This window comes from Schistocerca americana, chromosome 8 (assembly GCF_021461395.2).
Source record: "Schistocerca americana isolate TAMUIC-IGC-003095 chromosome 8, iqSchAmer2.1, whole genome shotgun sequence".
Classification (NCBI taxonomy): Eukaryota; Metazoa; Arthropoda; class Insecta; order Orthoptera; family Acrididae; genus Schistocerca; species Schistocerca americana.
The window spans coordinates 112,974,685-113,002,212 of record NC_060126.1 but is presented as its reverse complement, the minus strand read 5'-3'; the positions used below and the strand labels follow the sequence as shown (position 1 = coordinate 113,002,212).

At 38.6% G+C, this 27,528-nt stretch overlaps 1 protein-coding gene and 1 long non-coding RNA gene across 2 annotated transcripts in view; both read right to left on the bottom strand.

The window, feature by feature from the left end:
• Positions 1 to 496: 496 nt before the first annotated feature.
• Positions 497 to 2,721, bottom strand: LOC124545323. Its single transcript, XR_006967601.1, has 2 exons — positions 1,690 to 2,721; positions 497 to 1,578 (listed from the first exon to the last, which is right to left on the bottom strand). It is a non-coding gene; the product is annotated as an uncharacterized LOC124545323 (long non-coding RNA).
• A 2,859-nt stretch (positions 2,722 to 5,580) lies between these two features.
• The window catches only part of LOC124545610 (PAX-interacting protein 1), a 179,897-nt gene continuing 157,949 nt past the window's right edge, over positions 5,581 to 27,528 (bottom strand). Inside the window, exons 23-24 of the mRNA XM_047124558.1 lie at positions 13,588 to 13,795; positions 5,581 to 7,676 (exon numbers count right to left, since the gene is read on the bottom strand). Of these exons, the coding sequence (XP_046980514.1) occupies positions 7,615 to 7,676; positions 13,588 to 13,795 (270 nt within the window). The 3' untranslated portion in view covers positions 5,581 to 7,614. The remainder of the gene's footprint in view (positions 7,677 to 13,587; positions 13,796 to 27,528) is intronic.

Here is a 27,528-nt window from a genome sequence, read left to right as displayed (position 1 = left end):
GCAGTATGGCATTAATGAATGGCAGATGAAGATACAGATGTGACTTATACAAGACAAAATTACACTAACTGGCACAATGAAACCTACAGTAGTGAATGTCCCCTGCAATATCCACAAAAAGATTAATTGAATCGGTTATTATGAAAAGGTCCTAAGTCCATAAAACATGATTTTGAGATATTAATAGAAAACTGTTTTATGCTTCAATGGTAGAAGATATGAAGTACTTGGATTTTTATACTCTGGTGTACCTGGAAACCATTAAATTTATATCTTCAAATCATCAATTATTATTTTCATTTTCTTCAAATTAATTTTTTTATATCTTGGACTCATGACCTTTTTGAACCAAATTAAAATAAATAATAGTAAAACTATAGAATTTTGAGAAAATTTATTAATAAACACAAATTACAAATAACATGATCATCATTACAGATAAGCATTGTTGCAGCACTTTCTGTAGGTTTCATATATTTTTCATCTTCAACTGTTGTAGGCCAAGTGGATAAATCAATATAAAAGTTTTTGTACTCCTCTGGGATGTATTGTTCCTATTTTTTTTTTTTATATCGTTTATCTTAACTTTGTTTATAGGACATTTCTCTCCATGTGTTAATGTTGTTGAGAGTCTGATATACACTTAAGTCGACTTTCATTGAACTGTCTTTTCCCACTGTTTCTAAACTCTACGAATTGTGTTTAAAAAGATCTGGCCACCAGTCCTCATAGTTCTTAACAATGTTGTTATCCTCAAGATAGCTGATGAATGAGTTCTTTTTATTGCCAGAAAGTAGGATAAGTTCAATATATTCAATGCAGGGAAGTGGTGCGTTCTGCATAAAATCCACACATATGCCTTCGACATCGTCGTTTTGCTTGCACTTTTCCTGTACAGCTTTTATCTTTTTATAAAACTTTTTGGTCCTTTGAATACGAACCATTTGCCCAGCAACAATCACTCCTTTAGCTGAATCACAAAGGTAAGTGTTTTTTAGTTGAATTTTCAGTTCCTCACAGTAACCACAAACATCTTTTTGAGGTCTGCCAGACCTCTAACTACAATTTTCGAGGAAAAATCCATATTTTACAGCCAAATTGGGGAATGTCTCTAGAAATAGCGAATGCGTGATCTTTACATTCAAACCAACCTTCAAATACTTAATATCTCTGTTTGTATAGTAAGTCACTTTTACCTCGAATGATTCAATGTGTTCCTTTATTTTATCAGTAACATCACCTTTTATAGTCCTGACTCTGCTTCCCATGCTCTTACCCCTGTTATCTACAGGAGATTTTCCTAAAACCAGCAAGTCTCCTAATCTTTGAATCCTCCTGTCACTCTTCAGGCTATGAATACTAATAAATACATTTTTAAATAGCAGTAGTCTCTTTCCCTGAACTTGAACATTTATTTGAAGTTCTTCTCCCTGCTTTTTGGATTATCCTTCCTTGGGTGTCTGCAGATAATTTCCATAACTTCCATCTTGCGCATCCTTGCTCCCGAATTCCTTGAACATTTCCAGGATCTGGACCCTGTCAATCTCATCAATGACATCAAAACACCGAAGCTTACAACTGCAATAGAAGAAAGCAATGTTTAGAATGAACAAGGGAAACTTTGGCTTTAAGTTTTACTATACATATACAAAACATGTATTCAAACTTAGTTCTTAAATTCATACTTACATGGAATTTTTCCATGTCGCAGTTGAAGGAATGTTTTGTCCTTTGTAGTTAATTTACACTTCTCCTCATAATCTAGCCTTCTTTATTAAGATGTGTTTGTATTTATCATAATGCTGTATGCCTTTCCTCTTGTTACGGCTGATACCTTCTTCATATGAGTCCATGCTCTCTTTTCTGATTAAATTGCCACTACTAATGAACGATTAGACAACAACCACACAGGATTTGCCTTACAACATGGTGCCAGCAATAGATCATGAGTCGGAACTGATAAAGTCTGACTGTTATTAATACAGGGATATAAACGGTAGGTTACGTCCAGTGATTTAAAAAATATTAAATAAAACTAATGAGAAGATGTAGTATGAAAAGTCATGAGTCCTGGACTCATGAAATTTTCGTACAAACTAAATATTTTGGCAATGATTTTCTTGGCTTTAGAGATTGGCAGTGACTTTCTTGGCTTTAAAGGCAGAAACTCATGACGTTCTCAACACAGATACATACGTCTACAGATGGAGAAAGCAAAAATACTGAAATCTGAATTTGTGAAATATTGGACTTCACTGATTAAATTATATATGTGACCTATCAAAAGTGATGAATCAACAACTTAAAGCGATGAATCAACAACTTCGAGAGATATTATAGTGTTATTTGTAGTCTTTTCTTCAAAACTAAACTAAACATAGGAATGAACTTGTCAGTTAAGAGTACATGAACATATACAGTTTTGAGTCAACCCATACCCTCTTCTGTTACCACAAAGTGGGGCAATGGAAACCAAAATAAAAATGTCAGATTGAATTCACAGACCAGACTACCTAATTGGAGAATACCAGGCAATACTTTAAAATTAGATCCTATGCCCAGAAAAAAATCTAAACCTTAAAACCATCCCACAAGTGCCCAAATCAAAATAAACAGCAGCAGCAGAACACACATAAAAGAAGGTTGTAACTGGCAAGCTTTCAGAGCCAGTGGCTCCTTCTTCAGGCAGAAGGGTTGATGGGGGAAGGAAGAGGGGTGAAGAGGATTGGAGAGGTCTAGGAAGAGGGGTAGATTTTGGGAAAGTCACCCAGAACCACGGGTCAGGGAAGACTTACCGTACGGGATGAGAAGGAAAGGGATGAGTCTTTCCTTCTCATCCTGTACAATAAGTTTCCCCTGACCCGCAGTTCTGGGTTACTTTCCCAAAATCTACCCTCTTCCTAGACCTCTCCAGTCCTTTTCCTTCCCCTTCAACTCTTCTGCCTGAAGAAGGAGCCACTGTTTGTGCAGATGGTTGTTGTCTTGCAAACATCCCCATCTGTTGACTCAGGGATCGAGACGTGGCTGCACGATCCGTTACAGCCACGCGGATAAGATGCCTGTCATCTCGACTGCTGGTAATACGAGGCTGTTGGGATCCAACATGGCATTCCATATTACCCTCCTGAACCCACTGATTCCATATTCTGCTAACAGTTATTGGATCTCGACCAACGTGAGCAGCAATGTCGCAATACGATAAACCACAATCGTGACAGGGTACAATCAGACCTTCTTCAAAGTCAGAAACGTGATGGTACGCATTTCTCCTCCTTACATGAGCCATCACAACAACGTTTTACCAGGCAACGACGGTCAGCTGCTGTTTGTGTATGAGAAATCAGTTGGAAACTTTCCTCATGTCAGCACGTTGTAGGTGTCGCCAACGGCGCCAACATTGTGTGAATGCTCTGAAAAGCTAATCATTTGCATATCACAGCATCTTCTTCCTGTAGGTTAAATTTTGCGTGTCATCGTCGTGGTGTAGCAATTTTAATGGCCAGTAGTGTATTTACATGTTCTCATCAGCATGTACCAACTTATACTGCAACTCAACAGTTTAGATAACCTTGTTTGCTCATGCATGCAGCATCTAGTGGCAGTGTCCCTGCATCCACACCAATGTCTGTGGTTGTTACATACACTTGTTGGTCAGTTGCTTCGGCATCCCATGGAGAAGTGTTTCTGAACAGTATGGCAGCCTTGGCAATGATTTGGTGAGTGTTTAACAGCATTGTGGTCCACATATCTGCTGTTAAATTTCACAAAAGTTGATGGTAATCCATGTAATTAACAAAATGTGCACAGCTGTTGAGTCTACTAACAGCAGTTTTGTATGAACAGAGAAACTTAACAGGCTAAACTGTTCCATTCACTGTGGTGACAGGGGTGGATTTTATCTATTATTCAGAGTAGCTTTTTTTAATTCAACTAGCCGTGAGAATATTTCTCAACTTTTTAACTGGGCATATTTCAGACTAAAAAAAAAGTTTAGGAAAATTATAAGAGCAGTGCATTTTTACAACATGTCTAGAAAAGTAATAATAATTTGAAATCCATGTGACTGCTGCCAGTAAGGATGAATTTTTTGGTCACATGATCATTGTCTGAAAGCCAAGGCATCTATAGTTTGGCACAAGGGTTCAATTCATAGTGACAATCTGCTGAAGTAGGGCTACACAGTTGCGACAGACTTGCATGGACTGGAACTCCGATAAACAGGTATTTCACAGGGGTAGTGTTGGAGACATGACACTTGTCTAAATTCATTTATTTATACTTTTTGTGGATGACTCTGTGTGCACTACTATTGTATGATAAACAATAGACTATCTTTACTGAATGTGTCCATTATTACCCCCATCCTCCCGTTTTCCAAACAGTCAAAAATTGTTAAGAGGAGAAAAAATTATCATCACTGGTTCTGAAAACTGAAGCAGCTAATGAAAGGAAGAAGGCACAAAATATATCAGTGAAAGAGTTTATGTTTTTTGACAGCTGTATCTTAGTGGAGTTTCAATATATCTGCTGGTTGCTAAACAATATGAAGAAAATACAGAGTATATTATTGGTGATGAGAAACTTCATTCTCCAGTCTGCTGGGAAATAGTTTGGTGGTGTTACAAGTTTGGCTAGCACTGTGGCACATAGTTGTAGCTCTTCAATCAACTCAAATTATGTTCACACTACTACTAAAAATGGAAGGACCACAACTGCCAAATTTTTAGAATGTAAATTGCAATATTCTTCTGAGGCCAACTGCAAGTCAACACATTACAATTGGTTTCAAATTTAAGTATTAATAACTAATTTTAAATAAGCTTGCAACACATCCTTCAGTCCTGTAAAGCCCCTGCCCCCAGTTTGCTAGCCTCTGGCCCACACTCACTTCCACCCTTACTTCTATCCCCATTCCACTCATCCTACAGTCATGTTCTCCCCTACACAGTCTCCCTCTTCCTCAGTCCTGTAGGTTACGCTACCCCCCCCCCCCCCCTCCTGCCTGTGGCAGAATGAGCTCATCTGTGCCACATTCCTAGCTCCTGAAACCCTTTCCCTCTTAACCCACTCCAACTGACAAACATCTTGCGCCAGCAGGGCTGCAGTGTTTGCACAACATAGTTGGTTGTGATAATGTAGCCGTACAAGTGTCTGTGTATTTTGTTAGCTCTGAAGCAGTATTTGTCTGTAGGTCAGCAAACATCTATTTTGTTTTGACAACTCGATGTCTCTACTTTAGCGTCATTTGTTATCTTTACTCTTCTATTACTTGTATTCCCCTGAGAATTTTTCATTGCCACATAAAAATTGCAAGTTTCTCTTTCTTTTTCCTTGCAACTGGTTGTAAGTCAACACATTACAACTGGCCATGCATTTCCTGTTGCACATCGTCACCATATGCAGGAGTGAAACCTCACAAGTTTATTGCAACTTCGCTGCAATAATTGTAAAAAAAGATCACTTTACATTTTTATTAAACTGCCACCAGAAACAACAAACAATTGTACAAAAGAGATATTTCAAATAAATTAAGGACAGTAACATTACAGACTGGCACACGAGTTTTACAGCATTCAAAAATCCATAGGACCAAATTTCCTTTACTTAGAAAATCCTTCTTTCAAGTACATGGAATGATCACTTCTCATAAGTTAACACAGATGTCTAGAAGTAACTCCTGTCTTCAATTCTTGCTTATCACAACAACACACTGAATTAAGTTCATGAGATTACATTTTTGTGCTATAGATATCACTTTCAAAAAGTTTGTATGAGATAACCATCTCCACTTTTAAATAATTTTTCATCACATCACTGTTTTTTCTGTTAAATGTGTATGAAGACCAGGTACCATAAATTTACATAAGAGTACAGTTTGAATAGCACAGCTCATGAAAAAAGTACAAAATAGTACATTTGTATTAGCAAAGAAAAGGTGAATGGTTGATGGCTAGACAGCAACTGTGTCACATTTTAGTACGCAAACATCTATAGCTCTAGCTTGACAAATTGCTAAGTACACCAATTTGGGAGGTTAGAGTTGCAAACATTATTAGTCAGCTAATTTACCTCACAGTAGCAATTAAAGCTTGATTGTGCTATGCTTGCCCACTTTGTATTTATGAATTTATTAAGAAAAGAGTTAATATTTAATTTCATGTAAAATACAGTGCTGTCATTTCCCTTGCTGTAGTGGTTAGTATGAAACAGTTAAGACTGGTCCCATTTCCCTATTTCACAGTATAAGAATAAATAAAGCAATTTAAAAACCACCTCTGGTAATTTAATTAACAAGGGATTTACAACTTCTTCCCTTTGATAAGTTTGCTCTGCTGTGTGGTCACACCTGAGTTACAGATACTTTTGACACAGGAATCTGATTTCTTGAAAGCTTTGTTTTTGCACAAGTTTATCAGTCACTTTCATTGCATTCACAAACATTTACAAAATGACTCTCTTCTTGTCACATTTTAAAAATGATTTATGTCATATTAAAATAAGAATATTTTTGTCATGATAATTTAAATTCAAGACTTTTAATAGCAACAATGTTATAAGGTAAATAACAACACTAGAAATGTACTAACATTTTGCAAAGTGGCTGACAAAATGTTTTATGTTTCAAAAGAAAATCAGTCTTCAAACTAAAATACATGTCATATATAGACAAAACAGTCTTAAAACACATATTGAAAAGAGCGACTCATAAGAAAAAACAATAATGCAGAAAATTTTGAAACTGTTAGACTGTCTTCTGTCCAATAACAAGGCATACCACATTGTAGTTGAAAAAAGGATACAATTGAAAGCGAGTACAGAAAATGTCCCTCCAGAAAGCATTATGGACATTTGATGATTGGAAATGTAAACTCCTATGAGAATAAAAAGTATTTCATTGTAGAGCATCTCATTTAATGACTTTTCCTCATCAAAAGTGTTGCACACATTTTGAAACTGAATCATCCTTTAGCTTTATACATGAACATTGCACAGTGTTTTGTTAATGACTTTTCGTCTCCAATCTACGCAAATAAGCAACTGACTATTATTGAAAGAGACCCTTGGAGTCCTATATATTATTAATCTTCACTACTTAAATTCTTCATTACTTAAATAAGCACAACCTATGGGATGTTTTAAATTATTCTTTGGTAAATTGGAGGTAATTTCTGCAAATCAAAAATATACACACCCTTTTGCTGTTAAACTGCAATCTTTCATTGAAATTCAATTCAAACTGAGATCACAGTTTTGCAAAGTTATACACACTAGCATGGGTACTGCATCAGACTACATCCCTTAGAGGAGATGCTATTTAAAACACAGCAATAATTCTTACCCTCTACAGCTCTGCGTCTATACTAAAATACATTATTTTTCAACAGTTACATAACCCCTTTACAGGCTACAACATAAACTTTAAAATATTCAACATTAAAGCTATGCAAACAGTAAAACATGTACAATATAAAAAAGTGCCTACTCTCTGGTTTATGATGCCTGTTAAAGCCTGTGATTTGCCTCTGAAGTACATAAAATATTTTGATTGGTGTTTTTTTCTGCTTCATAAGGTCACTTTCTCAGTACATTGGCAGATGATGTGTGTGTTTCCATTTAGCTGAACATCAACTCTTGCCTCATGATAGATCCCATAACACACTCAGAATTGTACACTTCTGGAACCAAATGAAAAGAAGCAATAAATAGCAAATCATTGTAGAATTTTGGACATGTGGTTTGTCTAATGCAACTAAACGAAAAGCTGGTTGCATTGTGCATATACGCCTCTCTCTCTCTCTCTTTTTTTTTTTTTTTTTTGAACCACCTTCGTTGGCCTGCAACATGTTTATTTTAGTATTTAGTGTGATTCCACAATGATATTACAAACTTTCAGAGGTGATGGATAAGGGTACTCTATCCATATAAGGTAAGGGACACTGGTCTGAAAACAACCAAGTCAAAAGTTATAAGTGAAAATGGTTCTCATACCTCCAACAGTGGAATACATGTACAGACTGCAGGCTGAGCAACTTTCGGAGGCAGCAGTATGGACCAATGCAAGAAAAAAAGTGTCTAGTAAACAGGGGCTCTAAATGCATATCTTAAGAGCTATGGCCACTTGTTCAACTCCGATACTGTGAAACACATCTTTTCTACAGCTAGCTCTTTTTTTTTTTTTTTGTGGGGAGGGTCGGGGGGGCAGTATGGATAAAAACAATAAAAAAAAGTCCAGTAAATATGGGTCCTGAAGTGCATGCATCGAGAGCTATGAGCACTTGGTCAGTAAAGATATGTGTTTCACTGAAGCAAAGATGAACAAGCATACACAGCTAAGGTGTGCATTTTAGAGCCCATATTTAATGGACTTTTTTCTTGTTTTGGTACATTCTATCTACTCCAATAATATGGAAAGCAAAGAGCTTGCTGCAGAAGGGGGTGTGCTTTTTTAGTATCCACTGTAGAGTCCGTGTTTGCTAGACGTTTTTCTTGTTTTGACCATGCTAACACCTCTACTAGTTGCCTGCCCTACAGTCTTATCGACAACAGTACTGGTGCACTTATTCCACCGCCATGAGGTACCAGAACAATTTTCGCCCGTAATTTTCAACATGTTTATTTCCGGAACAGAGTCCCTAATCCTCAAATTGATACATCAACCTTGAAAATTTGTATCATCATCATGCAATCACCCTGTATAATAACTTTGTTATGTAATAATTACAGATTTGTTACTACATTATTGTTATTTGGTATTTTCTTGATGTTAGGTGAGAAACAAATTTTTGTAGCACAAAAAACTGTAGTGTAATAGCAAATCTGTTGTTATTATATAACAGAATTATTACGCACAAAAACAAACATGTATTACAGGCCCCTGATGATGATTTACAAATACAAAGAAGCATAACGTGTACAATAGTATACAAACAATCTTTGATTTTGTTGCATTAAAGGATAAGCACAGATGCAGCTAAGGAATGGTGGTAAGTTCCTATGAGACCAAACTGCTGAGGTCATCGGTCCCTAGGCTTACACACTACTTAATCTAACTTAAACTACCTTATGCTAAGAACAACACACACACCATGCCCGAGGGAGGACTCGAACCCCCGCGTCAGGGGGAGCCATGCGAACTGTGGCAATGCACCTCAGACCGTGCGGCTACCCCGTGGGGAGACTAAGGAATGCCAAAAAACATAAAAAGCTGGAAATACGATGTGAAAATTTATAAAGAAATATGCAAGAAAGTGATTATATATATATAAAGGGGATGGGCACAGTACTAATATGTTCAACATCATTAAAGCATTACAGTCAAAATTTTTTCTAACACACAGTCATTGTTGCTAATGTACTATACACGAGCGGCATTTTACCTGCAAGTTTAAAAGTAAGTGTTTATTTCATGGACAACAAAAGTATTACAGTAGTATGTGTACCTGAAGAAAACTGATGAGGAGTTGTGCAATAGCAAAATAAAGTCTACAATTTTATACCCAATTTCAAATCATCACTTTGACATTTCTGTTCACGTGTGCATTTTGCAGAGCAAATAGAAATAATGAGCAGGGATTTTCATGTTATCACACTTGTGATGGTTGCTTCCATCTTTGTGTTGTTCACCAAGGGTGACAAAAAGAAAGGAGACAAATATGACACAAACAAGGAGAGTAATACTGTTTCATGTACAGACAGACAAAGAAACAGAGAAAGTAATGAAGATTACAGTTTAACAAACACGCTATGATAACGCTGTTAAGAAAGTAGGCTCAAGCTAGGATGGGTAGGAAAACAAAGAGTGTTCTATTCAAAGGAACCAGCAAGTCTGAAAACTAAATTTGTATGGTTAGACAGTGCCTTAACAACTGTACTATATCATATGTGTAAGGAATAAGGGTGGCAGGAGGGGGAAGGTATGAGGGGAAGACATACAATTCTAGTAAGCATATAGATTTGTTTGCAACATTTATTGGGTTGGTGCACAAGTTCATTACCTTTTTCCATAAGTTTAATAAACACAACACATACACAAAACAGAAACCTTAGTCATCAATAATACATTCTCTCTCACTATTTAGAACAGTCTGCCAATGGTGGGGTAACTTTCTGATTCTAGACTGTAGAAATCACACGGTTTTGAGGCAAAGAACTCATTGCGCCATGTTCAGAAGTTATTTTTCACTTGGAAAGGAAGTTTCTTTAAGGTTGTTTAATAGAGTGTGGAAAAGTTAAAAATCTGAGGGTGCAAGATCAGATGAATAAGGTGCATGCAGAATGACTTCCCAAACAATCTCCTGTACAGTATTTTTTGTCAGTATAGCAGAACGTGAGCGAGAGTTATCGTGGAGTGTCATCACTTCACAGTCTTCCTGGTCGTTCTTGGACTGCGTCTATAAGATGTCTCAGTTGTTAACAATAAATGTCAGCCTTGATGGTTATACCCTGGGGAAGCAATTCATAGTACATCACACTATCACTGTTCCACCAGATACATAACATTATCTTCAATGGATGCATGCAGGTCTTTGCACAGGAAGTTGCTGGTAGTCAGGAGTGGTCAGTGTTCCTCACGAGCCAAATGATGACGAGCAAGCAGAGATGTACATATGGCCACCCACTCATTTCTATGATTTTGGCTTAGAGCATGTGGTACCCATACACTCAATGTATGAACCTTCCCTAATGCATGGGAATGTTGTACAATGGTGGTATGACCACAGTTCATCACATTTCCAGTTCTCTTGTACACTGATGTGGATCATTGTGCATTAATGCGTTTCAACAATCTTCAACAAACCCCGAATCTTTCTGAATGTGGAGAGTCACTAATGTCACAATGATCCTCCTTAAAATGAGAAAACCATTTTCTTGCCATGCTCTGTGCGATGGCATTATCCCCATACACAGTGCAAATGTTACCCTCTACTGAAATCATGTCATAAATGTTCCGATTTCTCCATTTGGCACTTTATTTTCTAGCATCTGCAGCTCCACTCACTATCTCCAAATGACAAAATGACAAATGTAAATTCAAACAGTAATGGTGAACTACAAGTAAAAAATTACAATTGATAAATAAACCCATACCAACCAGAACACTAACATGCAAAAAAAAAATGCTACAAACTAAGCAACAACCTAATATCATTAAGTCAAACATGATAATATATGTAGGAAAAGAGAGAAGGCTACTTACCATACAGAAGACATGTTTTGCAGACAGGCACAATTAAAAGACATTTACAGAATTCATTTTGATCTGAGCTGCCGGAATTGGCAGTCATGTGCATGTGAGGTGTGCTTGCTTGTGCATATGAATACTGTGTGTTTCTCTTTTGCTGATGACGGCTGTGGCTGAAAACTATGTGTAGTCTGCAACTTAAAGTGTTTTCTGTCTAGTTTGTAGCAATCTCTCTTTTCCTACATACATTATTGGATGTTATATATTATTGTGGAAATCTACGTTTTTCTACGTTGTTAACATTCCTGTGAGGAGTTTCCATTGTATGGTATATGTGTTCTTTAAGTTAAAAATAGAATATGTAATACTTTAATTAACTAAATGTAGTTATACAATTCACTTAACTTTCCAACATTGAAAATGTGGCCAGTTAAATGAAAGATTCTTTAATTACTAAGTGAGTACATTTCTTTCATGAGCTACAGTGAAGCAGAAAAGGGAAGCAAATATTTCAAGGTGTGAACATGGCATGTTGCTCACTCAGTTTCCCCATTAACTAAAAAGCTTTTGAAATAAGTAACTCTCTTATTTGTTGTAATACTCACTAAAAATATCCTTTACAAGTGAACTGTGATCCATAACTCCACAATGACTATTCAGCTCAGCCCCTTTGTTCCCTACATTGTTTAAACTGCTTGCTTACACATCTATCTTGTGACCAAAAATATTTACACACATACCTACAATAATAAATTTTTTCACTGATGCCTCCATGTGCATTCTATTAGGGCTCTGTAAACAATTTGCCTTGGAGTCTATACTCTCAGTGGCAAATACTGATTAAGTTGCCAAAGACGTCTTGGGAGATGGAGGCTCTTTCTTTACAGACCACAACAACAACAACAAAATTGTTCAGCCCATTGATATTCAGTTTAAATAAGAACAATAAGTAGGCTGTTTATAATTGGTCAATTTTGTTGTGAAATTGTTTTCCTCTCAAGTATGTAGTGCAAATGGTTTGTTGCTACTTGATATGGCTAATTCCCTTCCCTGAATGTTTAATGAGAAGAGAGCAAGTAGGAGGCCAACTATCCGCCAAAATTCTCTCATGTGACAAGAGCTACAAATGGGAAGAGGATCTCACATTATCTCCCCCAAAACCAGAGAGAACTGTGAACACTGTGGAAACTATTATATGCTGGCCCCCAACTGGTGACTACATGTAATTTCAAAAGAATACCATACCATAATTTATCATTTATCATCGTTTAGGAATCCACAAATTACAAGGCCAAGGATTGTTAACAGTGTGGTAATGAATTTAAATTTAATAGTCTAAAACTGTGAATTAATAAAATAAACAATAAATAACAGGATTAGATGAAGAATGAGGCATGCCAGAAAAGAGGTGGAAATATGTGTATTTATTCAATATTTGTAATTTTTGTGTTTTATGTAATGTTACTAAAAATGATGTTATATCTGAAAAGATATAGTATGTAATCATAACAGAATAGAGCTGAACTACTCTGCCTTACTTTTGAGGGTATGGTTGTAAGAGAAAATGGATTGCAGTTTATATGTCTGTCAAAGGCTCAGCACCTAAATTATAGGTTGCGTCGTTTCCTTGGCTCCTTATTTGCATCCCATCCAGGACTTTCTTGCATCATATTAATTATAAGGTTTGTTAAATAGGTTGGGTTTACACACCTTTATCAAAGATTTTTCAGCCATTGTACTATGGGGAAAAAAAAAGTTGTGAGATTGCACCAAAGTAGCAAATTCTAATTCTTCACTCCATACGGACCCCACCCCTTCCTTCAACGTAGGGATTGCTAATGCACACCTATGCAATTGTGGAAGAAATTTTCACGATCAGTATTCTACTTTCAACGGGATGAGAAGTGGTGGCTTACAGCTACTGATCATCATACTTTGTGCCAATGACCAAGGTTAAATTCCAAACTTCTCCATTGTCCCTCATGGTGTGAGGTCATGTGACACTGTTGCTGATGATCTGCTAGCCAGCAGGGGATATTTCACTGAATTTACTCCTTGGTGCTACTGGAGAGAAGTAGACTGTGTGTCAGTGCCAGGTTCACCCTCCCTTCCTTTCACCCATAATAACAAAAACATAGCACTACACTGTATGAGAACCCATCACAGTTATCCAAATTACACAAACAAACATCTGACATTTCATAAAAGGTCAGAAAAATGCAATCTTCACTAGGACCTTGCCCAGAATAGCAATATAAGGCTCTTGTATCTACCACCAACACTCATTTTACTAAGAACATTCTGTAATATGTGACTACAAGGTTCCATATACATTAATTTTTCTTTGAAATACACCATATACAGAATAATAGAGAGACTTGACATTGCACTGAGAAAACACTCACCATAACCAGAGGGAAAACACTGCAGGAGAAGATGCATATCATGTTTCACCGAAATTATAACAAAACGTCGACCATCCTGTCGTGCTTCTAGGGCATAGTTTCGCAAGGCCTTCCGTCTCTTCTCCACTGTTCCGCCAGCACATTCAATCATTTCAGCGAGAGCTGATGGAGACGGGTTGATGCCAGGAGTCATAAAAAAAGTTATGCCCTGTTAAATAAAACAGTTATTAAATATCACATAATAGATGTTCACTTACATAAAAAAAAACCTAGCTGAGCACTCGGCGTTGCCTGGATATTTATTTATTCAAATCTCCTATTAGTTCATCTTTTCCTGCCCCTTCTCTCTGTCCATCTCCTCACCCTTCTTCCTCATCCACCTACCCACTACCCCTCTCCATCTTGTACCTGCCTCCGACACTTTTCCCTCCTCCCCTTCTCACTAATCTTCCCCTTCACCTCTTTCTGTCCATCTCCTGCCAACGCTATCTGTCAATCTCCTGCCACCTCTCTCCGCCCATCTCCCCCTACCACACCTGCCTGTCCATCTCCCCCCTCTCCGTCAACTCATCCTCCCACGTCTATCTGTCAATCTCCTCCTCCCCCATCTCTATGCTCATATCCTCTTCCACCATCTCTCTTGTCCTCTCTCTGACCATCTTCTTCTCCCATCTGTCCATCTCTGCCTTCCCCTTCTATCTGTCTGTCCATTCCCTCCCTGTCTTCTCACTCTCAATCTCCCCTCCCCTCCCCCCTCACTGCCCCATGTCTCTTTGCTCAGATGTGCCCTTACACACAAATAACACCTGGAATGCGTTCCAATACTACCCATCTGGCACAAGTCTGTTGTAGATTTCATGCACACTACAGACAACAACAGCTGCTACTGAGAGAGATGGCTACCTCGCCTTAATCACCAATTGCAGAGTTCAACACCACTATCTTTTTCCGTCGCTGATCGGTGGACCTGGAGGTCTTCGGTCCCACCAAGATCAGGACACCAGTGTTCCTGACATTCAGGTGGACTCAATGGGGCTTACCTAGATGGCAGGTCAATATCACTGAAATTCATGGCTACACAGCAACCGCCATCACGGTGCGACAGATGAGAAGAAGGGTGGTGAGCAGGACGGGACAGAGCACCTCACCTCACAAATCGGCGTGTGTAAGTTCAATACACACACTGCTGTCACTCACTGCTGCAGCATTGTGGTACAGCCACAGCCAGGTCCACTGCAAGTGGCAAACTGCCAGTGCAGCAGAGGCTGGAATGAAGTGCGAGATGTTAGCTGCTGTGAGCAAGTTGAATGGCACTTACGTTGCAATTTCTCAGCAGGCACTGACAGACGATCCCAATCACAAGTCAAGATGCTACCTGCATTTTTATGGAAATAAAAAACTAATTCTGAACCTTCTTTCACTGCGCCTACTGAATACGATGGGTCACTAACATACTTCTGTGGAAGTGGGAGAGTGCCCTCCCAATAGTAGCTTTCTGCAAAATTGGTGTCAGGAAGTGGTCGTCTTTCTGATCTACATCAGAAGGCTGTATGAGTATTTCATACAGAGTCACACCAGCAGTTACAATAATCATGGAGTGAATCACTGAAAAGCTTTGTTTCTCACCCAAGTTCATTTTGGTGTATCCATGTCCAGAATAAGAGACAGTGATTTCTGGGTTACTTTTTGCAATGCCTAGTATCTCAATTTAAGGGGAGTTACAGTACAATGTATTTTGTAACAGTACATTGCAAAATTTGTCGAGGCACAGAGTGCCTTTTCATAGGTTTATTCCTGTAATATATTCCACTGGCAGTATGGTCATGCAAAAGATAACTTTTTTAAGTGTCAATGAGACAAAGTAATAAGTAAATTTTTATATTCATTATAGTGTATATTGTGTGTGGTGTGTAAGGCTTATTTTTATAGAAAAGGAAGCTGCAAAAATATGGCACAAATGCGAGCAACTACTACAGCAGGCACAATATCTGCTCTGGCAGAACAAGTTACATTATTAAAGAAAGAGGACAAGCAGATGGCACAGCAGTTGCATAACCTAATGGGAGATCCTTCACAGTCAGGTCCCAGTCAAGTTAAATCAATACTGGCAGTACCTTCCACATTTGTGGACCCTATGGTCGCTAGTCTTATTTTTCCCTTTTTCTGGGAAAACATCAGAGGATGGCTCTATTTTTATTCAGAATGTGTTACCCACAGCCAGCTTGTGCTGCTAGTCTGAACAAACATCATTGCAGATGGCCAAATTGCACTTTCTGGGCGAGGTTAAGATGTACATCATGTACAATGAGGTTTCAAGTAAAGTAACCACATTTACAGAGTTGGCAAATGGCTTACAGCAACTGTACAGGAAACAAAATAGTGCTCATTTCTTTTGAGAAAAGTAATTTTGAGACAACTGCCAAATGAGACCACCAAAGCAATATCGGACAGGATACGCAAGCTGAACATCCAAACTTACGAGTTGACTAACAAACCGGACACTGATCCAGTTTTATTGAGAGAGGCTGAGGATAGGGCACTGGATCTGTTCCTAAAGGGGTTTCTCCAGAATTTTTTTGCAGTCTGAGAATGGAAAATCCACTAGATGTAGTAGCAGCACTGCAGGCAACCAATAAGCTGCAAGAGATAGACAGTGCTACTGAGTCTTGGAATGATCAGGAAATGTTTCTGTTGAACAAAGAATGTTATCACTGCAGAAGAAAGGGTCATTTTAAAGCACAGATTTGCCAACCACAATGTTTGTCAATGGATTGGTCATAAGGCATAGGAGTCTAGGTCAAAGGAACAAGGTAACTACAATGGGAAAAAGAAATCATTAAATGACAATGGTAATCTTCCTTCCTTTGAGAAGCATTCCCATTAATTGAGGTGTTTTCTGGAACAATGACTTAATGGCAATATATGGAAATCAAGATGCAAACATCAAATATTTGATCACATGTTTTCATTCATTTCAATCCCATGTACATTCACAAAATTTCATTCAAACAGAAATGACATATTGTTGTTTCAGAATAAATGACACGACACTGTTCTACGTACAACTTACATACTGATCTGAGCTGATAATACAGTACCACATTTAAGTTATTCTTCCATAAATCACTGTATAACATGAACAAGAAAATGACATTTTCCATATTTGACTATTAAACAGTCATCAAATCTAAAAGTAGCATAGTCAGACTGTGAAGCAAGAAAATATATTTTTATTCGGCAAACACAATTAGTTTTCAAAGCAACAGTACAGCGTAAAGGTGTTCCTAAAGGCATTATACCAACGAACATAACACACAATAATCCTCTTTAAAAACGTATTAATATAATCATCCACAAAATGAAAGAAATGCATTTATTCAATTACAGACATAAATACGACACAACACAGTCCTCAACAAAGATCTGCAGCAGTCTATGCATGGTTACTATTGATCATATGTCTGTTTTGCATCCTGAGCAATCATTGTCTGCCACAGATGCACAAATGTCGACAATATTCTTTAGCATTTCTGCATTGTTGTCTCAAAGGAACTTGAGTAGTGCGAAGATATCTTTCTTCTTTGCATCCATAATCCCAGGATGAGACTTCTTTGCCATCACCACGTCTGTTTTGTGCACTACCAATGTACAACCTCGTTTCTTTCTTTGGTAAGGACTGAATGTTGCTGCACAAGTAGACAAGACAGAAAAAGCATTTCCACTGTAACACAAAATGACATATTTTTGTATTCCAAATAGTGTCTTTTTCTTTGAGTTTTGTGATGTTGTATGGTGATAACACTCCTCAATAATGTCCACTCCAAAGGGTGCTGCATTCTTTCTGCAGCTCTGATATATAATGGCACACATTCTCAGTGTTTCCTACATTTCTTAGCATTTTTCCATACACGCCGAAGTTATGGTCGCATTGACTGTGTGAGTGTCCCTGAACTGGAAATATGTGTTGTACGGTAGGTTGTTTGATTCTGAAAGCGTAGTACAAAATAGCAGCACACTAATGTTTTTGTTTTGCCCCCCCCACCCAACCTCAAAAATCCAATAGAAGCATAAGAGTCTTAATATTGTTTGGTTCCCGGAGTTTCCTACTTATGAAGTCATACAAAAAGGAAGAAACAAAATTTTAATCTCTTTTTGCTGAACCTTTGAGGAACCAATATAATGTACCTGACTGGTCACTGTACAGTGAACATTAACTACATAGAACTGCAGTAGCCTGTTACAGAATTGCATAGTAATGCTCAGTTTAGGCAGAGGCATGCTCTGTGCATAATCAAATTCGAGCACTGAGGTATCTGTGTTGTTAAGTTTAGCCGACTTCAAATACTTGGCCTTGAGTTTATTGTACTCCGCAACCTTTAGTCACTGCTCTTCACGTGTGTCTTTATGCAGACTGTCTGCATTCACACTCAATATAACTTTATACTCACAGCAGAAATCAAAAGTATCAGTTCTTGGTTTTTGAAACAAATACTGACTATTCTCCCTAAATAACTTACAATAAGTTTTATACATCACCTTGAGTACCGAACTTATTTCATGGAGAAAATGATCTCTGAATGATATGAATAACCTTTCAACACTAAGGTCAGAGTTGTCAATATATGTCCTTTCAGACTTGCCCTGACGATAATGTTGCCGAGGTCGATCTGTAGAACTTCTTCTCCCTGACGTTTCGTTCTCAACTATGGAGAACATCTTCCGAGGTGAGTCGACGACTGGCTGCTAGGAGCTGGGGCCGCCGCTTATACAGAGATCATAGGGGGCGCCACCACACGTCACGTGGCGTTGATGTGCAGCTATCTCTGGCTATTGTCTGTTCTCTCGATTGCAGGCAATCGATTGTCACGTGATTGATGCAACGTCGACCGCCATATCTTATCCAGTTTTAATCCTTCTTCTTTACGATTAAAATTGTATTGATGTTTGTGGATTTCAATTGCCTCTCTATACATACGTGTATAATAGTGTGACGTCCTCGCTAGCACGCTTGTTTCACCAAATTTTATTTCGTGATCTCCATCCTTATAAACATGTTCCGCTACTGCCGATTTGTCAATATGTCCCAAGCGACAGTTTCTTGTGTGCTCCGTCAACCGTGTATTGATGCTTCTGTTTGTAGTTCCTATGTAAACCCTGCCACAACTACACGGAATTTTATATACCCCTGGGGTGGCTAGGGGGTGACGAGCATCTTTTGTTGATCTTAGGCATTCACTAATTTTCTTAGTAGGCCTAAAAATGGTCTCTACCTGAAACTTGGCTAGTACTTTTCCAATGCAATCCGTGATATTATGGATGAACGGAAGAAATACTTTTCCAGCTGATGGTTGTGGCTGTCTCCTATTTTTAGGCATTTTTCTATTTGGGTGAAGTGCTTGGTTAATCTCGTTTTTCGTATAACCATTTTTTGCAAAGGCCATTCGTAAATGATTTAGTTCTTCTTGTAAGTAGCCTGGTTCACAAATATAATTGGCCCTATCCACTAGTGTTTTTATGACCCCCCTCTTTTGCCTAGGGTGGTGGTTTGAGTTCTTATGGAGGTAGCGATCAGTATGTGTACCTTTCCTGTAGACCTTATGGCTTAAGGTCCCATCCGCCCGTTTGATAACTGATACATCCAACAAGTTAAGTTGTCCATTCTTCTCCTTCTCCATAGTAAATTTAATCTTTGGGTTGATGCTATTTAAGTGTACCAGAAAATCATTCAAGTCTTCTTCCTCATGATTCCATATTACAAAGGTATCATCCACATACCGATACCACTTCGAGGGGCTTTTTTTGGCCGACTTCAGTGCTTCATGTTCAAAATATTCCATGAATAAATTCGCAATTGCGGGACTTAGGGGGCTTCCTATGGCTACCCCATCGATCTGTTCACAAAATTCACCATTGTACTGAAAATAGGATGAGGATAGACAGTGTTGGAACAAGGCTACTATATCAGTAGGGAACATTTCGGCTATATGGGAGAGAGCTTCATCAACTGGAACCATCGTGAACAAAGACACTATATCAAAACTGACAAGTACGTCATTAGGACCGACAGCAATTTCCCTTAATTTCTCAATGAAGTGTAGAGAGTTTTTAATATGACTCTCAGTTTTGCCAATGTAAGGTTGTAACAAAGAGGCAAGGTGTCTGGCTAGTTCTTGGGTAGGAGCTCCAATTGCGCTGACTATTGGTCTCAAAGGAACATCAGGTTTTTGTATCTTTGGTAATCCATATAATCTCGGAGGATAAGCCTCCGTTTTACAAAGATACTTTTTAACTTCTATAGAAATGGAAGACTGTTTTATCAGACGATTGGTGGCGTTCAGCACATTCGTTGTGGGATCCTTTTTCAACTTCTTGTATGTGCTGGGTTCCAGGAGATCACTGATCTTCTTGTGATAACCCTCAGTATTCATTAAAACAGGAACATTTCCCTTGTCAGCGGCAACTATAATAACATTCTTGTCTGCATTGATTTCTCGCAATGCCTTCCTTTCCCCTTGAGACAGATTGCTGCTGGGTGGCTTAGCTTTGCGTAATATCCTGGAGGTTTCCATTCTAATTTCATCAGCAGAATATGATGGTAACTGACGAATTCCTGCCTCTATATTAGCAATAATGTCCTCCACAGGAATCTTGGATGGAGTTATTGCAAAATTCCCTCCTTCAGACAGAACAGAAAGTTTTTCCTTAGACAATTCTTTTTCCGATAAATTAATAACCGTTTGGGAATTGTCTGGAATCGGTGTTTCCTGTCGACCCTCTTGTAGACGATAAAACTTCTCCTTCTGCCCATTGCCTGCAATCGAGAGAACAGACGATAGCCAGAGATAGCTGCACATCGACGCCCCGTGACGTGTGGTGGCGCCCCCTATGATCTCTGTATAAGCGGCGGCCCCAGCTCCTAGCAACCAGTCGTCGACTCACCTCGGATGATGTTCTCCGTAGTTGAGAACGAAAAGTCAGGGAGAAGAAGTTCTACAGATCGACCACGGCAACTTAGCCCGGAAGATTTTACTGATAAAGACGCCAGCCGTGAAAGCCTACATGGAATGATTCGACGCCTCTACGGGGAGGAAATGTCAACTAGGGTACGACGACTGGAGAACCTACGCAAGAAGAAAGGTCAACAACTTTGCTCACTCACTTTTCTGCTACGCTGTCATGATACCGGCTTAGTTCCCAAGTTTTTAAAAGTGAGAAGAATGTTTCATTCGGCACAAGCTAACCGTATTTACTCTCGTATGGAACTGGCATTACTACGTGAGTGGATACATCAGACACGACGAGGACTGGCAGTATGGGATGGCCAACTGCTAAATCTTCATTTACTTATTAGCAATACTATGCAGTTTTGTCATTGGAACAAAGTGGACAGTTTAACATTTAGATCTATGGAGATTAGTGCAGAAGTGTCTTCCAATAGCCAGAAGGAGAAGTTTGATCGTCTACAAGAGGGTCGACAGGAAACACCGATTCCAAACAATTCCCAAACGGTTATTAATTTATCGGAAAAAGAATTGTCTAAGGAAGAACTTTCTGTTCTGTCTAAAGGAGGGAATTTTGCAATAACTCCATCCAAGATTCCTGTGGAGGACATTATTGCTAATATAGATGCAGGAATTCGTCAGTTACCATCATATTCTGCTGATGAAATTAGAATGGAAACCTCCAGGATATTACGCAAAGCTAAGCCACCCAGCAGCAATCTGTCTCAAGGGGAAAGGAAGGCATTGCGGGAAATCAATGCAGACAAGAATGTTATTATAGTTGCCGCTGACAAGGGAAATGTTACTGTTTTAATGAATACTGAGGATTATCACAAGAAGATCAGTGATCTCCTGGAACCCAGCACATACAAGAAGTTGAAAAACGATCCCACAACGAATGTGCTGAACGCCACCAATCGTCTGATAAAACAGTCTTCCATTCCTATAGGAGTTAAAAAGTATCTTTGTAAAATAGAGGCTTATCCTCCGAGATTATATGGATTACCAAAGATACAAAAACCTGATGTTCCTTTGAGACCAACAGTCAGCGCAATTGGAGCTCCTACCCAAGAACTAGCCAGACACCTTGCCTCTTTGTTACAACCTTACATTGGCAAAACTGAGAGTCATATTAAAAACTCTCTACACTTCATTGAGAAATTGAGGGAAATTACTGTCGGTCCTAATGACATACTTGTCAGTTTTGATATAGTGTCTTTGTTCACGATGGTTCCAGTTGATGAAGCTCTCTCCCATATAGCCGAAATGTTCCCTACTGATATAGTAGCCTTGTTCCAACACTGTCTATCCTCAAACTATTTTCAGTACAATGGTGAATTTTATGAACAGATCTATGGGGTAGCCATGGGAAGCCCCCTAAGTCCCGCAATTGCGAATTTATTCATGGAATATTTTGAACATCAAGCACTGAAGTCGGCCAAAAAAAGCCCCTCGAAGTGGTATCGGTATGTGGATGATACCTTTGTAATATGGAATCATGAGGAAGAAGACTTGAATGATTTTCTGGTACACTTAAATAGCATCAACCCAAAGATTAAATTTACTATGGAGAAGGAGAAGAATGGACAACTTAACTTGTAGGATGTATCAGTTATCAAACGGGCAGATGGGACCTTAGGCCATAAGATCTACAGGAAAGGTACACATACTGATCGCTACCTCCATAAGAACTCAAACCACCACCTTAGGCAAAAGAGGGGGGTCATAAAAACACTAGTGGATAGGGCCAATTATATTTGTGAACCAGGCTACTTACAAGAAGAACTAAATCATTTACGAATGGCCTTTGCAAAAAATGGTTATACGAAAAACGAGATTAACCAAGCACTTCACCCAAATAGAAAAATGCCTAAAAATAGGAGACAGCAACAACCATCAGCTGGAAAAGTATTTCGTCCGTTCATCCATAATATCACGGATCGCATTGGAAAAGTACTAGCCAAGTTTCAGGTAGAGACCATTTTTAGACCTACTAAGAAAATTAGTGAATGCCTAAGATCAACAAAAGATGCTCGTCACCCCCTAGCCACCCCAGGGGTATATAAAATTCCGTGTAGTTGTGGCAGGGTTTACATAGGAACTACAAAAAGAAGCATCAATACACGGTTGACGGAGCACAAAAGAAACTGTCGCTTGGGACATATTGACAAATCGGCAGTAGCGGAACATGTTTATAAGGATGGAGATCACGAAATAAAATTTGGTGAAACAAGCGTGCTAGCGAGGACGTCGCTCTATTATACACGTATATATAGAGAGGCAATTGAAATCCACAAACATCAATACAATTTTAATCGTAAAGAAGAAGGATTAAAACTGGATAAGATATGGTGGTCGACGTTGCATCAATCACGTGACAATCGATTGCCTGCAATCGAGAGAACAGACGATAGCCAGAGATAGCTGCACATCGATGCCACGTGACGTGTGGTGGCGCCCCCTATGATCTCTGTATAAGCGGCGGCCCCAGCTCTTAGCAGCCAGTTGTCGACTCACCTCGAAAGATGTTCTCCGTAGTTGAGAACGAAACGTCAGGGAGAAGAAGTTCTACAGATCGGCCACGGCAACTTAGCCCGGAAGAGTTTACTGATAAAGACGCCGGCCGTGAAAGCGTACATGGAATGATAATGTAATGGTTTGGAAGGAAATTGGTCTCAGAGAGAGCAGACCATGTCCCAAATTTCCATTGCAATTTTATGTGGTCTGTTGCTGTGTTTCCCTCTTTTGCCTGCTACTGTAAGACCAGTAGCATTCAGTGCCTTTAAAACAGTTTTCGGATGACTCTCGGTAACTTGCATGATACTTTGGAATTGGGATTTACAGACTACGGTGTTATTATTGTTGCATTTTAGATGGTATATATGGGTGGTGCTACAATTCCGAGCAGACCTAGCAGCATTTGATGCTCAAGATAGTGCTTTCTTTTCAGTTAAACTTAACATCAACGTATCTTGTGTGTAATTGTCACCTAAAGTCCAAAATTGTTCATGGATCTGTTGGGCATATTTTTAGATAGCATTCCTTTGGTCAACCTTTATACCAACTGCAAATTTCTTAGAACAGGCTTTCTTACTGGTTTTTGCCGAAATATAATACTGTCCTGAATTTCTTTTCTTCTTCACAACCTCTTTTTTCCACTCCTCTTTCTGCATCTTATGTTTCCTTTCAATTAGGTGGTTCTCATAATAACCACACTCCATACTGGATATACTATCACAATCACTTCCCATATTTTGGTTACAGTCACTATTTAGTTTCCATGTGATGTTGGAAAACATAAATTCCATGGCACAGATATCTTGTCTCTGACAAATAGGTCTCAGTGCAGTGCAGACACAACACCGGTAAAAGCGGCATGGAAGCTGTCTACCATGCTATGGTGGTCAGTGGAATGAGATGGAGCCACACAGCCTTCAAATGTTTCTAGAGGGTGTTGCGCCTGTCGTAGAGTAATAATAATTTGTGAGAACAAAGACTCATTTGTGTGGATACAATTACTTCACGAAATGGAAAAATGAGTAGAAAAATGAATGTAATGTCATTTTTCCTTGGAATGCCTCAATTAGAAGTGCATTCAATGCAAATGCAGAGACAGATTGTTCATTGGTGGCTTGTTTGAAAGGGAAACAATATGAACTTTTGATAGAAACAGGAGCACACATATAGATTTGTCAGTCTGGACCTCGTGCGGTAATGCAGTTGATTCAGTCAAGACAACATGGCTTGGGTTTAAAATAGGAAACACAAGGTTCATGAGCAAATGTAAGTTTGGTCAACTATGAGACAATGTGTCACTGTGATACTTGGGTTAGATTTTCTGGGTAGGCATTGTGCTAGAACCACCATTGGCAATAAGCAACATTGTTTTGTACGTAGGTGTATCTGTCAATAAACCTGGATAATTTTGGGGGAGATGAAGCGAGTCTTCCATAGGAATTACTGATAGCCACATTAGAGGTTCTCGAAGAGGAAGATACTGAGGAGTCTATGGCACACGGAAGAACAGAGGGAACCGTCGACATATCTGTGCTGTGAGAAAAAGTTAAACACCTTTAGGACAAATATAGGGCATTAATGGAATCAGTGTTAAACACAGTATAAGGATTTGTTCAATCCACAAGGAGTGTTACCTGCTACACCAATCACACAACATAGAATATCAACAGGCAATCATCTGACAGTATTTAGAAAACAGTATCGGCTACCTAAGCATTTACAGCCTTTAGTAGAGGGCATGGTGAATCAGCAGTTATCAAATGCGATTATAAAACATATTTATAGACCATGGTCAGCGAGTATGATGACTGTGGGTAAGAAGTCACCAGATGGAACAAGAAAATATCAGATGTGTTGCGACTGCATTTTCTTAAATGAAAAAACAGTAAAAGATGCGTATCTGATCCCTAATATTAGGTGACACATTAGATAATTTGGGTCAGTGCAAGTTTTTTTTCATCCCTAAATTTAAGAAGTGGGTATCATAAAATTACGGTACACCCTAAGGATAGTTCTGAAACAGCACTTACCATGACTTCTGGTCACTACTAATATTGTAGGATGCCTTTTGGGCTGAAAAATGCACCAGCTACATTTCATAATTTATTAGATGGAGTCCTCAGAGCTTTAAAAACCAAACAAATGCATGATGTATCTCGACAATACAATTATACTCACAAAAAGCCTGGAAGAGCATGTTCAGCATTTGGAGATGGTATTTGGCAGGTTGAGAAAGACTTGACTTATGCTTAACACTGATAAGCCTCACTTTGCACAATCAGAACTAAACTATCTGGGCCATATAACACGCCAAGATGTAGTAAGGATAGATCCGCACCTTACATCAGCAGTACATGACTTTTCACTCCCTCATACAGTTAAACAATTGCAGTCTTTCCTTGGATTAACAAATTACTATAGAAAATTCACGAAATTATGTTTAGCTGGACACCTGAGTGTCAGACAGCATTTCAAAATTTATTCAGATCCAATTTTGATTTTACCAGATTTCACAAATGAATTCATATTGTCATGTGATGCAAGTGGTACTGCTTTGGGAGCGATTCCAGGGCAAATCATTTACAGTAATGAACACCCAGTTGCATATGCATCACGTCAGCCTGATAAGGCAGAACAAAATTATTCTACATAGTATCTCTTATTTTAGACGTTATGTATATCGACATAAGTTCACATTGATTAAACGATCATGCAGCTTTACAATGGCTACTAGGGCTAAAAGATCCTTCAAATCATCTAACGAGATGGGCTTTGAAACTGTGTGAATTTCAATACGATGTGATTCCCAAAACGGGTGTTAAAGACACAGAAATGCAGACACACTTAGCAGGAAGATTGGAACATTGTAAGTATATGCGTTTGATCTAACAGATCTGAAGAGAGCACGAGCTAATGATACAGAGTGTCAGGTGTACCACAAACAGATACAGTTTGACGTACAATATGGGGTTTTGTGTAGATCAACCAAGTGTGGACTGCCTGTTGGGGTTCGAGCAGCTTTGAGGACAGAAATACTACGAAAAGCAAATGATCATGCATTATCGGGTCATGAGAGTAAGAGAATAAGAGTAGCAGAACAGTTCTGGTGGAGAACAACACACGCTGATGTTCAACGGTATGTCAAGAACTGTATTCTGTGCGCACAATGTGCTGATTTATGCCATCAAAAAATAGAATTACAAAAACTACTAGAGCGCAGATATTCTGGGGCTGTTTCACAGGAGTCAATCAGGTAACAAGTATGTGTTAACAATTATCAATCACTTCTCAAGGTACCTGGTAATGATAGTAATACTAGATCAGAAGGCAAGCAAAGGAGCTCATGCTATGATAAATGGCTGGATACTTAGATTTGTGGTGCCACAAACAATTATTATGGGCCACGGCACAGATTTCATGTCTGAACTCATTAAGCATATGTGTTACTTACTGAACATTAAGAAATTACGTACAAGCCCATTCCAGCGGTAGGCAAATGTTCGTACAGAAAGAGTTCATAGGACTATATCTAAGTTGCTAAGCCATTACACTATTCTCAACACCTAGATTGGGATGTATATTTATATTATGTAACTTGCGCGTACTATTCAAAAACTCATACAGGAACAGGATTATCGCCTTACCAGATGGTATATGGACGCAAAATACCTTCTCCATTTGATGCTATTCAACCAACATTGGGAAAAGAAAGTGAACATGTTAAGGTGTTAGCAAAAACTCTAAAGGAAGTCCGGCAAAAGGAAAACACAAAAGCACTATACTGTCAAGAGCATGTAGGATTAAGTAAGAGGAATTTGCAACAGTATTGTATGGGTCAATGAGTATTACACTCTCAACAATAAGATAAAAAAGTTTTTGATGAAGTTTTAGTGTCCTTACCAAGTGGTTGAGGAAAAGTCGCCTGTAAATGGAAAGTTACAATTACCAGGATGAACTTCACTAGTCCATAATAATAGAATTAAACCTTTTCAAGGGGCAATAGATTCCTTTCCTCAAGTACCAGCAGAGGTGCCACATACTAGAATTAAGAAGCATACATGGGTAATAGTAGAATGTAACTGGGTAGGTACAAAATCTACTCACCAAGCGGTGGCAGAACATGGATATAAAAAAAGGTTATAATTACACACTAGAAAAGATGTATGCGCAAAGTGTTGATTAATCTTGGTGACTAGCACATAAGCTAGAAAAAACACAGTTTCAACAAGACATATGACAACAAAGACTGACAAGAGGGGCACAAGAGAGAACGATGACCACATGGTCTAATATTACAACGAAAACAATCAATTTTTGACAATATAATGTAATTGTATAGATAAAAAACCTACTCACCAAGCAGCAGAAAAACATGAATATAAAAAGGTTACAATTATGCACTAGAAAAGACGCCCCTACATCT